Genomic DNA, 13,120 nt, shown 5'->3' with positions numbered 1-13,120 from the left:
CTCCATCCCTTTCCCTCACCTTTTTATTCTGGAGTCTTTCCCCTTCCTTTCCAGCCCCGAAGAGGGGTCTCAGCTCAAATTTATTCATTTCCATAGATGCTTCATGAACTGCTGAGTTCTTCCAGCATTTTGTGTGTGTTGCTCAGTGGAGAAAGCCTTTACCCAATCTATAGCCTTGTTCATTCTCCTGTGTTCCCATTTCAGTCCTACCAATGACAATACTTCTGGGTTCCAAAGAGACCCCATTGGCCACTTCAGAACCCACAGCACTAGATTGGAAGCAAGTCACCCTCAATCCTGAGGGTGAGCCCAAGAAATGTTAGTAGTGCTGCTTTGAGAAAGCAAGTTGTGTTATTGCTGTGGCCAAATCACTAAGGTTCCTGCAAAGAACCGGTTGAACAACCTTGAGTCAATAAAGGAAGAGAGAAGGCAGGTTGCAAATTTGCTGCTAGCTTGACTGGCTGGCACTTGGATCAACTCAGCTGGAGGGAGAGAAGCTTTTCACATTGTGTACGGATGAGCGGGGCCGGCTGGTGGTGTACTTTGAGGCGGGTGTTCCTGAGTTCGAGTCCGGCCAGGTCCCAACCTGGGCAGCAGCAATATCCTGAATGGAAGCCATTGGCACAGCTGACCCCAATGGGTGGGTCTCAGGGAAATTATTGGTGTAGTGGAGGTATAAAACATTATGAGGGGTACAGATAATGTTTGTATCTGTATTGGCCATCTTCCCTCTACACTTTCAGTCCTGATGCAGGGTCCTGTCAAATCACTCAGCCTATCCAATTTAACTTTCCTACTGCACCTTCTCCTGAATGACTGAGAGAACCATTCCTATTGCTGGATTCTTTAAAATAATGTTTTCGTTGTGTCTGCAGCACTTACACCCGTAGCTAGAAATCATGGCTACTCTGGAGTCATAAACAAGAGAAAACCTGCAAACGCTGGAAATCCAAGCAACACACACAAAATGCTAGATGAACTCAGCAGGCCAGGCAGCATCTATGGAAAAGAGTACAGTCAATGTTTAGGACCGAAACCCAGAACTTTTCCGAAGGGTTTCAGCCCGAAACGTCGACTGTACTCTTTTCCTAAATGCTGCCTGGCCTGATGAGTTCGCCCAGCATCTAGTGTGTGTGTGTTACTCTGGAGTTATGACCGTTCTGGGGTTGCAGTGATTTTTGACTCATGGTTGCCCTAAGGTCAGGGTCATTGTGTGGTCACAGTAACTGTAGATATACAATTGCATTGACACTATGGCCATCCTGTTGTCATGGTCACTCAGAGGTCATAGCAACCTCCAGAGATATGGGAAGGTTGAAGATGTGGTAACTCTGAGAACAAAGTTATAGACGATCAAGTTGTACGCTCAGAAACAGGATGTTTGGTCAATCATGTCGATCTACTTTACTCCCATTTATCTGCATTAATTCCATATCCACCTTTGCCTTCCTCATTCAAGAACCTGTCCAGATACAATAGGTCTTAAATGCAGCTTTACTGTTTTTGCCTTCATCAACTCCTCCAGCAGGTACCAAACACCAGACACCAAAATTCTCTGAGTAAAATTTCCTCCTCAGATCACTTTTAATCATCCGCCCTCTCACCTTAAACCTATGTTTTAAACAGTTTGACCATGGGAAACAGACTCTACTTATGCCTTACATTATTTATTATTGTGTCATCTCTCGTCCTCCTTTGCTCCAGTGAAAACGGACTGAGCCTCTCCTGATAACCCAAGCCCTCCAATCCAGGTTAAATTTTTGTGAAACTCTCCTACACCATCTCTAGTGCAAGCATGTCCTTCCAATGGTGTGGCCAGAACTGCGCACAATACTCCGTGCAGCTTAATCATAGTCATACTTTATTGATCCCTGGGGAAATTGGTTAATCAATGCTTTATACAACCAATCAACCAACACTTTGATTCTCCTCGCTTGCTATTAACACCTTTTATTCACTAAGACTGAATCTGAAAGTGAATGAGTTGACAGTCAATCACTTTCCTCTTTCAGGATTGCTTTGTGAAGACTAGTTCTATGCAATAATCCATATTCTCCAAAAATGGGTCTTTAAAAGTCCAAAAGAAAATCTATGAAGTGTAGAAAATGCAATAAGTCTGATAAATGGCCTTGGGTCTATGGATACAATTCACTTCATTTAAACAATGTTTTAATGTCAACACAAGTGGAGAAATGGACTGAAAACCATTGACTTCTTTGTTACAATTTTCCATACTATGCACTATAGGTTTCCTAAAGTCACACAATACTCAGAGCAACCTCCCACATAATCATAATGTAATCCTATCCTCATCAGCATTAACCAGAACTCCATGTGCTGCTATAATCAGGAGTCAAATAGAAATGTGATCTGGCTTCCAAACATCACCATGACCATACATCATTCTGCAGAAAACAACTCAACATCTTTGTGAGGCCAATCGGAAGTCCAGTCACAGCCCAGTGGCCGAAGCCTGGGTTTGCAGATCTCTGCAAGTCCATTGGGAAAGTTGGGGCCTAGTGCCGGCGAATGCACATAGCTGCTGGAGGCTGAAGATGACCTGTCCTGGGGTTAGAGGATTGTGCATGTGTGTGGATCAGTGGGTGAGAGGGAGGGAGAAACAGGGCTTGTTTCACTGTTGTTGCTTGGTACACTCTGTGTTGTTCTACTGAGGATTATGGGCATGCTAAGCTGGGGCTGCATGTAGTAAATCTAAATCAGAGTTTTTAACTAATACAAGTCTAAACTGGGCTTCCATCATTGTGAAAGACACACACTGCAGAAATATTACGCAATACATTTGACAATATACCACATGGGCCGGGACTGTAGGTTAGAGGCCTGGCGGTGGCCTGTTCAAGGCATGCCTGATTGAGAGATCTAGTGTTTAGGAAAGAGGCTTGCTTTGCTGCTGGTTTTGTTTAGTTGCTGTTGTGTTGTTCTGCTGAATATTGTGGGCATGCGATGTTGGAATGGGAATGTGTGGTGATGCTTTCAAGCTGCCCCCAGCACATCCTTAAATTGTGTTAGTTTCAACGAATTCCACTGTACGCTTTAACGTGCATGTGATAAATATGAGTCTGGGTCTGAGTCATGGAGTGATGTTAGGAGAAACACTCAAAAGAGGTGAGATTCAAGAGTATTTTTTTTTAATAAAACAGAAGAAAATGAGGTGGAGGTACTGGAGAGGAAAGTGTTGAGAGCCCAAGAAACTGAAGGCATGGAAGCCAACAGTGCAGGAATGAGCATTTGAAACTGGAACTCTTTCATTTTATCCCTCCCAAACAACTCTATACAAGGTGGTGCTAGGCTGCCATTGCCAGTAACGCTATTCACAGTACTGCTGGGGACAGCGTTTTCAGGGTATACCCAGTTGCATTGAAAGACTGTCTATGCATCTCCAAATTGGGAGTATTTGACTTGGAGGGGATCTTGCCAGTGGGCCGTGCTCCTGGTACCATTGTCATTCTTATGGTAGAGGCTGTGGGCTTGCAAGACTCTGTTGGAACAAGATGGTGAGTAACTACAGTACATTTTATACGTGGTGTACACTTCATGTGCTCTGCTGGCGAGGGAGAATGGCTGCTTTGTCTAATTTTTATTTATTTGGAGGTACAGCTCAGTAACCGTGAATTCTGGCCCAACAAGCTCACGCCACCCAATTACACCCATGTGACCAACTTATAAGCCATATCTATAACCCATATATATTTGGAACACGAGGGGGAACTGGAGCACCAGGAGAAAACACAGGCAGTTACGAAGAGAACATTCAGACTCCTTACAGACCGCGGCAGAATTGAGCTCGTGTCACTGGCACTGTAAAAGTGTTACAATACCTACTGTACTGCTGTACCATCCCTGCACAGGGTAGTCAGAACATAGAATAGTACAGCACAGTACAGGCCCTTCAGCCCATGATTTTATGACAACCTTTTAATGTACTAGAACATTTCCTCCTATGTAGTCCTCCATTTTTCTATCATCCACGTGCCTGTTTAAGAATTTCTTAAATGTCCCTAATCTATCTGCCTCTACCACCACCCCTGGCAGGGTGTTCCATGCACTCACCACTCTCTAAAAACCCTACCTCCAATCACCTTAAAATTATGCCCCCTCATGTCAGCCTTTCCTCCTTGGGAGAAAGTCTCTAACTATCTTCTCAATTTTTGCCTCCTTTTATCTTGTAGACCTCTGTCAAGTCACCTCTCATCCTTCTTGAAAAGTTATGGATAATGGCCAAAGCAAAGATCAGGTAAAGCAGTTAAGTGAAGGCGGCCATTTCAGATGCGATCCCAATGATTGGCGGAACATATGGTTAAAGTCCCTCCTTCTCCTATATTGTTAGGTAGAAAGCCCTTTCTTAAATTATCATTGCTATTGCAATCCAATATATACACACACATTCTTAAGTCCTTGTTCACATTTACCCATTAAACCACATTTTTGTAAAGCAAATTCTACAACCATGTCCTTAGCATATTGCCATTTGTAGAAACTTACTGTGCACAAACTTGCTACTACAACAACTACAGTAACATTTCAAATGTGCTGGACTGCTTGTAAATCACTAAGGGTTGTTCTGAAAACTATATGCTAGAGAAATACAAGTCAGTCTTTCTTTGCTCTTGTCCTTGGTTCAGTTAACCGTGGTTACGTTTCACTCCTTCTGCTTCTGCCATGCCTTTGAAAGTCAACATTATTTAAGTTTCCAGTAATGATTTGACATTTTCTATGTAAGACTCACTTCTTTGGGGAAAAAGAAAGAAAAAGTCATTGTTTAGCACTGATGCTGGCACATTATAGGATGCTCTTGCCATTCATTACTTTATAATTCAAAGGTTGCCTTGAACTCCCAAATTAATAAAGTTGTTTTCCCTGCTTTAGACCATCACACACAGCTTCCTATTTTACCTTGATAGCTTGGTTCTATTTAACAATCTTGATCTTGACAGAATAGTCAATTCATAAAGCGTCCTCAAATGTTTGCCTAATAGTAAGAACTTGTTTTTCAGAAATTTGCCTACATTTTCTTCTCAGATGGGAGCAAAAGCTTTACTAGAAAACGATGCAGTAGCAGGGAGGGGAATACTTAGAATTGTTTAACATGGTTATAAGAAATCATCACCTCCAAGAAGACCACAACCTTGTCGTAGGCTTCGGAGGCTTGCGTGCCCCAATGACCCAGAGATCTATGTTGGCTAGAGTCAGGGCCTTGGGCTTTGGCTCTTGGCAGCGTTACCCATGCCGAACAGGTCAAAGGGTAGAGGGCAGAGGTCAAAGGGTAGTGGTCCACTGGTCCTCCAGGTTTGGGGGTTCAGCTCGGGGCCAACAACCCTGCATGGTTAAAAAAAATTGTTACAGAAACAGCAAGAAGAATCTTCCCATATCTGTGTGCGATGCTATTGACAGACAGAGATGGAGGATCTTCATTGCTGCCCGAAATGCCAGTGGTGTAACAGGCAGTCAGTAACTAAGAATAATTAACTTATATTAATTTAGGATGAGGGGTTTATTTGCCATTGGAAGTTATATTCTGGACTGATACTGGGAATATTTTTCTTTACATTGGAAGTAATTAGGGTCCCGAGAGATTTACTAGCCCAGAACAAGTTATATTCTAGACTGGGAACCATTTTTTCCCCCACATTTGAAGGCATCAACTGCATTAGTTACACCTCATTTGTATTCTCTCTAGCCAGGGGTTCCCAATCTTTTTCTTTTAAATGCCATGAACCGTCACCATTAACCAAAGAATCCATGGACCGCGGGTTGGGAACCCCTGCTTAGATCTGTGTTAGAAGATTGTGGATTCCATTGTCACGCTAGGAACTTAATCCTATCTTCTAATACAAGATTTCACCACATATACACAGCAAGGAAAATGTACAGTTCCCAACTAACCTACTAACTTACTATACAACACCGTAGTTAGACTCCACTTGGAGTACTGTGTTCAGTTTTGGTCACCTCATTACAGGAATACTATAAGATGTGGATACTATGGAGAGACTGCAGAAGAGATTTACAGGGATGTTGTCCGGATTTAAGAGCATCCCTTATGAGAATAGATTTAGTGAACTTGGCCTTTTCTCCTTGGAGCGACAGATGCTGAGAGGTGACCTGATACAGGTGTACAAGATGATGAGGGGCATTGATCGTGTAGATAGCCAGAGGCTTTTTCCCCAGGGCTAAAATGGCTAGCACAAGGGGGCATAGTTTTAAGATGCTTGAAAGTAGGTACAAGGGGGTTGTCAGAAGTAAGTTTTTCCACAAAGAGAGTGCCTGGGGTGTGCAATGCATTGCCAGCGAGGGTGGTAGAGGCTGATACAATATAGTCTTTTAAGAGACTCTTAGATAGCTTAGAAAAATAAAGGGCTATGTGAAAGGGAAATTCTAGGCAGTTTCTAGAGTAGGTTACTGTATATGGTCTGCCAGGATTGTGGGCTGAAGGGCCTGTAATGTGCTGTAGATTTCTACGTTTCTACAACACAAACCCAAGAGATCCTGCAGATGCTGGAAATCTTGAGCAACACACACAAAATGCTAGAGCAACTCAGCAGGTCAGACAGCATCTAAAGAGAGGAACAAACATTTGATGTTTCAGGCCAAGACCATTCGTTAGGATTGGAAATGAAGGGGGAAGATGCCAGAATATGAAGGTGGGAGTGAGGGGAAGGAGTACAAGCTGGCAGTGATAGGTGAGACTAGGTGAAGGGGAAGGTGGGTGAGTGGGGATGAAGTAAGAAGCTGGGAGGTGATAGATGGAAGAGCTAAAGGGCTGAAGGAATCTGATAGGGGAGGACAACAGACCATGAAAGAAACAGAAGGAGGAGGGGCACCAGAGGGAGGTGAGGAGAACAGAAAGGGTGAGAAGGTGACCAAAATAGGGAATGGAAAAAGAGAGAAGGGGGAAGAGTGTAAAATTAACAGAAGCTACAGAAATCAACGTTCATGCCATCAAACCACCCAGGCAGAGTATGAGATGTTGGTCCTCCTTTCTGAGTGCGACCTCATCAGGGGGAGATAACCAGAGGAAACCCCAGCCATCACAGAGAAGATGCACAAACTCCACAGTGAGGTCAGGACTGAACCCAGGCCATCAGTGCTGTGAGGCAGCAGCTCCTACTAGCTGTGCCTCTGCGCCCGTCCTTTAATGCACTGAGCTATAAAGAATTGGCAAAATACCGCCCGAGAGGATGATGGTGGCTGAAAGCAACTTCAGAAAGACAACTGGAAAAATACATGAGGAAGGTTGTCAGCAACTCTTAGATTGGCACACAGATGATAGAAAAAGATTGATTGATTGATTGATTAGATTGAGTAGAATAAAAGGTCGCCATAAGACTATGGGCCAAAAGGCCTGTATTGTAATGTTCTACATGTTCTTGGGGCAGCATGGTAGCATAGTGGTTAGCACCAAGCTTTACAGTACAAGCGACCTGGGTTCAATTCCCACCACTGCCCGTAAGGAGTTTGTACCATCTCCCGGTGACCGTGTAGGTTTCCTCTGAGTGCTCAGGTTTCCTCCCACAATCCAAAGATATACCATTTGGTAGGTTAATTGGTTATTGTAAATTGTGCCGTGATTAGGCAAGGATTATAATCAAGGGATTTCCAGGCAGCACGGCTCCCTATTCTGCGCTGTATTTCAACAAATAAATAAAACAAACAAAACACTGAGCTGATTAAGAAGCTCAGTGTAAATTCCGCACAGTCCTCACTAAATCCTTGTATTTTACGATTTATGGACTTGCTGCAATTATCTCTTTGTTTCTATGTGTCTTTTCTCTCTGTCAGCCTATTTGATGCCATTTAGAATTTTTTCCACTCTTCATTCCTGCCCACAACTAATGATATAGAAATATTTACATGACCCAAGTAAAACAGAAACCTCAAGCTAAAAGAAAGCCTCAATATTTTACTAACACTGGGATAAGAACTAAATGGATGCATCTACTTAAAGCTAGCGTTGTCAACTTAAAAATGGGATCTGGAATTTTAGCTATTTTTGAAAAGTAAAGTAAAAGGGAATTCCAGAAAATATGAATCTAAGAGTTGAATTGTCTTTCCGGGAAATAGACAATTTTGTGGGCTCCGGACAGTTAGCTAACCCAAGGGAGAATTTGCATTGTCCATGTTCATTGATAGAGAGGGGGGGAGAGGGGGAGAGGGGGGAGAGGGGGGAGAGGGGGGAGAGGGGGGAGAGGGGGGGAGAGGGGGGAGAGGGGGGAGAGGGGGGAGAGAAATACAGGCCCTTCAGCCCAACAAGTCCATGTTAGCCACAGTGGCCATCATTGTAAAAGTGTCCTTAGTCAGACAAGATGTTCACCTCAGCTTGGTTGACTCTGGTGTCAGTGTTGAAAAGTTCCCCCCCCCCTTGCTCCCCATCCCATTCAGATTCATTTATTTATCACATGTACAATGAAACAAAACTGTAGAATGTTTCCCTTGCGTAAACAACCAACACAACCCAGCTCGCTGGAGTCACCACACATTCTGGCACCAACATAGGATGCCCACTATGTTGAGCGGAATACCACAAGCAACAGAACAGAGACAAAATAACAACAACAGTATCTTTTTTCCCTCCCACTCATCCACTCACACACACACACACAGACAGTCTCCAACCCAAGGTCGCCTCGGGGCCTCCAGCAGTCTCACAGACATTAGGTCTCCAACTCCTGAGTCCATGCACTTGAGTCATCCTCAAGGATAAGACCCCAGTGTGGTACTGAGACAGTGTTGCACTGGGAGGAGTTGCCTCTTTTGCCCTGTCACACCCTGTCCCTGTCTAATCACCCAGTAGGATGTGAAAGATCTCAACCAGTAGAAAATAAAATCTCATAATGTTATGGGGGAAGATTAGCTCCAACAGTATCAAAAGAGAAACAGATCACTGCCTAGCTCTCAGTCCCACACCAGGCACTATTCCAGAGTTTGGGAGTGGAGCTGTTCCCAGGAGCCTGGCCAATATTTGTCCTGATGTGTCACTGAATATTTATTCCTCAATTAACTTTTCAAAAATAAAACCTCTAGTCACTGTACAATGTTGTCTGTGGGAACTTTCTTTTCTACATCACAATGCTGACCTCAGCTCGAGGACACCGTTGGCCGTAAAGCTCTTTTTAAAGTTCCTGAAAGAGTCGCGGTACATAAATGCAAGTCTTTCTTTTCTCGCTACAAAGTCATTTTAACCTTAACAGCCACACCGTACCACCTTGCTGATTGTGTTCTATCAGCCTCACGGTACTGCGGATTTCTTTTTGTAAAAATGACTAGATTACATGGTGTGATCCCAGTAGTACGCTCGTCCAAAACAGGGATGCTTGCCTTGATTCAGTTACTGTAATTCTTCAAAACTTTAAACCCTGCGCTTCATAAAAAGGCAAATTGTAACCGCAAGCAAAACTAAAATTCTGGTGAAAATCCAAGTGAGATCGGAATCCAACGGAATCAGGGGTTAGTTTGACTTGTAACACGGCATTGAAACGGCAAGAAGCCGGACTGCACAGTAACAGAGAGAAAAGGCACTGCGGAGTTACTGAGAAACGTATGAAAGCGTGTGAGCAACGCGAAAATCTGTAAACGCCTCACGTTTTCTTGAAGACCCCGCCAATGATGGTTCCAACGAGGACGCAGAAGTTCTGGGCGAAGAACACCCAGGTGATCTGTTTGAGGCTGGAACGGGTCTGGCACCGGAGGTCCAGTAGCGTTGGTCCCAGGAAAGCCATGCACAGCCCAAAAGAGCAGAAAGCGCTCCAGAGAGTGATGGTGGGTTGCAGGTTACGCTTAAAGAGACCCCAACGACGATCTTCGAACATCTCGGAGACAGCGCTGAACCAACTCCGGCTGAGGTTGCAGTCCTCGGTTAGAAAGTTTCGAGCTTACAAGGTCTGCACGAGTCTCCTCACAAGCCCCAACCACCACCTCTTAAAGCACACAGACGCAGATACAGGAGGTTCCAAGTGTGCAGCCACTGTGTCTTATATACGCTGCCTTCAACAGGTAATTAACTCTTTCCCCACACCATCATCCGGGATAAACTTCGCGCCGAATCATTTGCAAAGCAACACGCCCCCTCTCCGGGAGAGCTGTTTTATTAATAGTTGACCATCCCGGGGGAGGCAGTTCCTCAATGGGATTCTCGGGGAAATATTGAGCAAGAGTTCAACGTTGCTTCAGGCATCTCTTCCCCCCCCCCCCCCCATAAAATGTTAGCTAGTTCGGTTAAACTCTAGGGCAATGGTTAATGTTTCTTTCTCTCTCTCTCTCTCTCCCTGAAGAAAAGAATGGGTGAATAAGTTACAGAGAGGAAGTGGAATCATTCAAGGGGAAGGGAATGTTTCACGACGTCAGGTGTTGACCGCGGTTGCTTGCAAATCACAAGGTAATGAGTTCGCTCCTGGACGCTGACGAACTGGTACAGTACTGTCAACGAACCTCTGCGCCGCCCGCGGTAGTGTTTTCATTCAGACGCCAAGTCCGCAGGAACGGGCGTAGACCAATGGAGCGCTACTCAATGAGATTGCAATCCCACACTACCTCTGTCCTAACTCCCTTCCCAAGCTGGTTAACAAGAATCTGTCAGCCTCAAATTTAAAATTCTAAATTAGCCAATAACAATTGCTGTTTGTGGAAAAGACCATCCTTTGCATGTAAAAAAAAACCGGCTTTAAACCTTGGATAATAGAATAGAAAAGTACAGCACAGTATAGGCCCTTCGGCCCACAGTGTTGTGCCGACCCTCAAACCCTGCCTCCCATATAAGCCCCCACCTTAAATTCCTCCATATACCTGTCTAGTAGTCTCTTAACTTCACGAGTGTATCTGCCTCCACCACTGACTCAGGCAGTGCATTCCACGCACCAACCACTCTCTGAGTAAAAAACCTTCCTCTAATATCCCCCTTGAACTTCCCACCCCTTACCTTAAAGCCATGTCCTCTTGTATTGAGCAGTGGTGCCCTGAGGAAGAGACGCTGGCTATCCACTCTATCTATTCCTCTTATTATCTTGCACACCTCTATCATGTGTCCTCTCATCCTCCTTCTCTCCAAAGAGTAAAGCCCTAGCTCCCTTAATCTCTGATCATAATGCATACTCTCTAAACCAGGCAACATCCTGGTAAATCTCCTCGTACCCTTTCCAATGCTTCCACATCCTTCCTATAGTGAGGCGACCAGAACTGGACACAATACTCCAAGTGTGACCTAACCAGAGTTTTAAGGAGCTGCATTATTACATCGCGACTCTTAAACTCTATCCCTCGACTTATGAAAGCTAACACCCCATAAGCTTTCTTAACTACCCTATCCACCTGTGAGGCAACTTTCAGGGATCTGTGGACAATTACCCCCAGATCCCTCTGCTCATCCACACTACCGAGTATCCTGCCATTTACTTTGTACTCTGCCTTGGAGTTTGTCCTTCCAAAGTGTACCACCTCACACTTCTCCGGGTTGACCTCCATCTGCCACTTTTCAGCCCACTTCTACATCCTTTCAATGTCTCTCTGCAATCTTTGACAATGCTCTACACTATCTACAACACCACCAACCTTTCTGTCATCTGCAAACTTGCCAACCAACCCTTCTACCCCCACATCCAGGTCATTAATAAAAATCACAAAAAGTAGAGGTCCTAGAACAGATCCTTGTGGGACACCACTAGTCACAATCCTCCAATCTGAATGTACTCTCTCCACCATGACCCTCTGTTTTCTGCAGGCAAGCCAATTCTGAATCCACCTGGCCAAACTTCCCTGGATCCCATGCCTTCTGACTTTCTGAATAAGCCCACCGTGTGGAACCTTCTCAGATGCCTTACTAAAATTCATATAGATCACATCCACTGCACTACCGTCATCTATATGCCTGTTCACCACCTCAAAGAACTCTATCAGGCTTGTTAGACATGATCTGCCCTTCACAAAGCCATGCTGACTGTCCCTGATCAGACCATGATTGTCTAAATGCCCAGAGATCCTATCTTTAAGAATCTTTTCCAACTTTTCCATCAATAATGGTGGCAGTTCCCAGGTATAGCTCAGGATTGATCTCCGACATACAAAGGGCAGCAGATGCTGGAATCTGGACCAATAAACAATCTACTGGAAGAACACAGCAGGTCGAGCAACATCTGTAAGAGGAAAGGGATTGTCGACATTTCTGGTCGAAGGGTTGACCTCCCGGGTGCAATGTGCAATGTACCAGAATTGATTAGTGGCCTTAAGGTAAAAGGACCCTATATCAAAAGTGATCATATTATGATTGAATTCAGCCTGAAAATTGAGAAGAAGCAGCTAAAGTCAGATGTATCTGTATTACAGTGGAGTACAGGGAATTACAGAGGCATGAGAGAGATGGGAAAAGAACACTGGCAAGGATGATGGCAGAGCAGCAATGCCTGGAATTTCTGAAAGCAATTTGGAAGGCAGAGGATATATGCATCCCAAAGAGGAAAAAGTATTCTAAAGGAAAGATGACACAACTATGGCTAACAAAATAAGTCAAAGCCAACACAAAAGCCAACGAGAGGGCATATGATAGAGCAAAAGTTAAGGGGAAATTAGAGGATTGGGAAGTTTTTAAAAACCAACAGACGTCAACTAAAAATTCATTCAGGATGTAAAGAGGGAACACAAAAGTAAGCTAGCCAATAGTATTAACAAGGATACCAAAAGTGTCTTCAGATACATAAAGTTTACCCAGATACATAGAGAGGTGAGAGTGGATATCAGACTGCTAGAAAATCATGCTGAAAAGGTAGTAATGGGGAACAACAAAATGGTGGACAAACTGAATAAATATTTTGCATTAGTCTTCATGGTGGAAGGCATTAGCAGTATGGTGGAAGTTCCAGGTGTCAGGGATCATCATATGTATGAAGTTATCATAACTAGCGAGAAGATTCTTGGGAAACTGAAAGATTAGAGGATAGCCCACCTGGACAAGATGGTATACACAACAGAGTTCTGAAAGAGATGGCTGAAGAGATCAGAGAGCCATTAGTAATGATATTTCAAGAATCACTAGGTTCAACAATGGTTCCAGAAGACTGGAATATTGCAAATGTCACTCCACTTTTCAAGGGAGAGAGGCAGAAGAAAAGAAACT

The 13,120-nt window shown here is 44.1% G+C and overlaps 1 protein-coding gene across 1 annotated transcript in view; it reads right to left on the bottom strand.

Annotated features, from left to right (window-relative positions):
- The window catches only part of LOC134355465 (major facilitator superfamily domain-containing protein 4A-like), an 84,995-nt gene extending 75,020 nt beyond the window's left edge, over positions 1–9,975 (bottom strand). The window contains exon 1 of the mRNA XM_063065393.1: positions 9,601–9,975. Coding sequence (XP_062921463.1) covers positions 9,601–9,827 — 227 coding nt within the window. The 5' untranslated portion in view covers positions 9,828–9,975. The remainder of the gene's footprint in view (positions 1–9,600) is intronic.
- Between the last annotated feature and the right edge of the window lie 3,145 nt (positions 9,976–13,120).

Source organism: Mobula hypostoma, chromosome 13 (assembly GCF_963921235.1).
Source record: "Mobula hypostoma chromosome 13, sMobHyp1.1, whole genome shotgun sequence".
NCBI lineage: Eukaryota > Metazoa > Chordata > Chondrichthyes > Myliobatiformes > Myliobatidae > Mobula > Mobula hypostoma.
The sequence above is the reverse complement of the archived record's forward strand: the minus strand, read 5'-3'. Positions and strand labels throughout refer to the sequence as shown.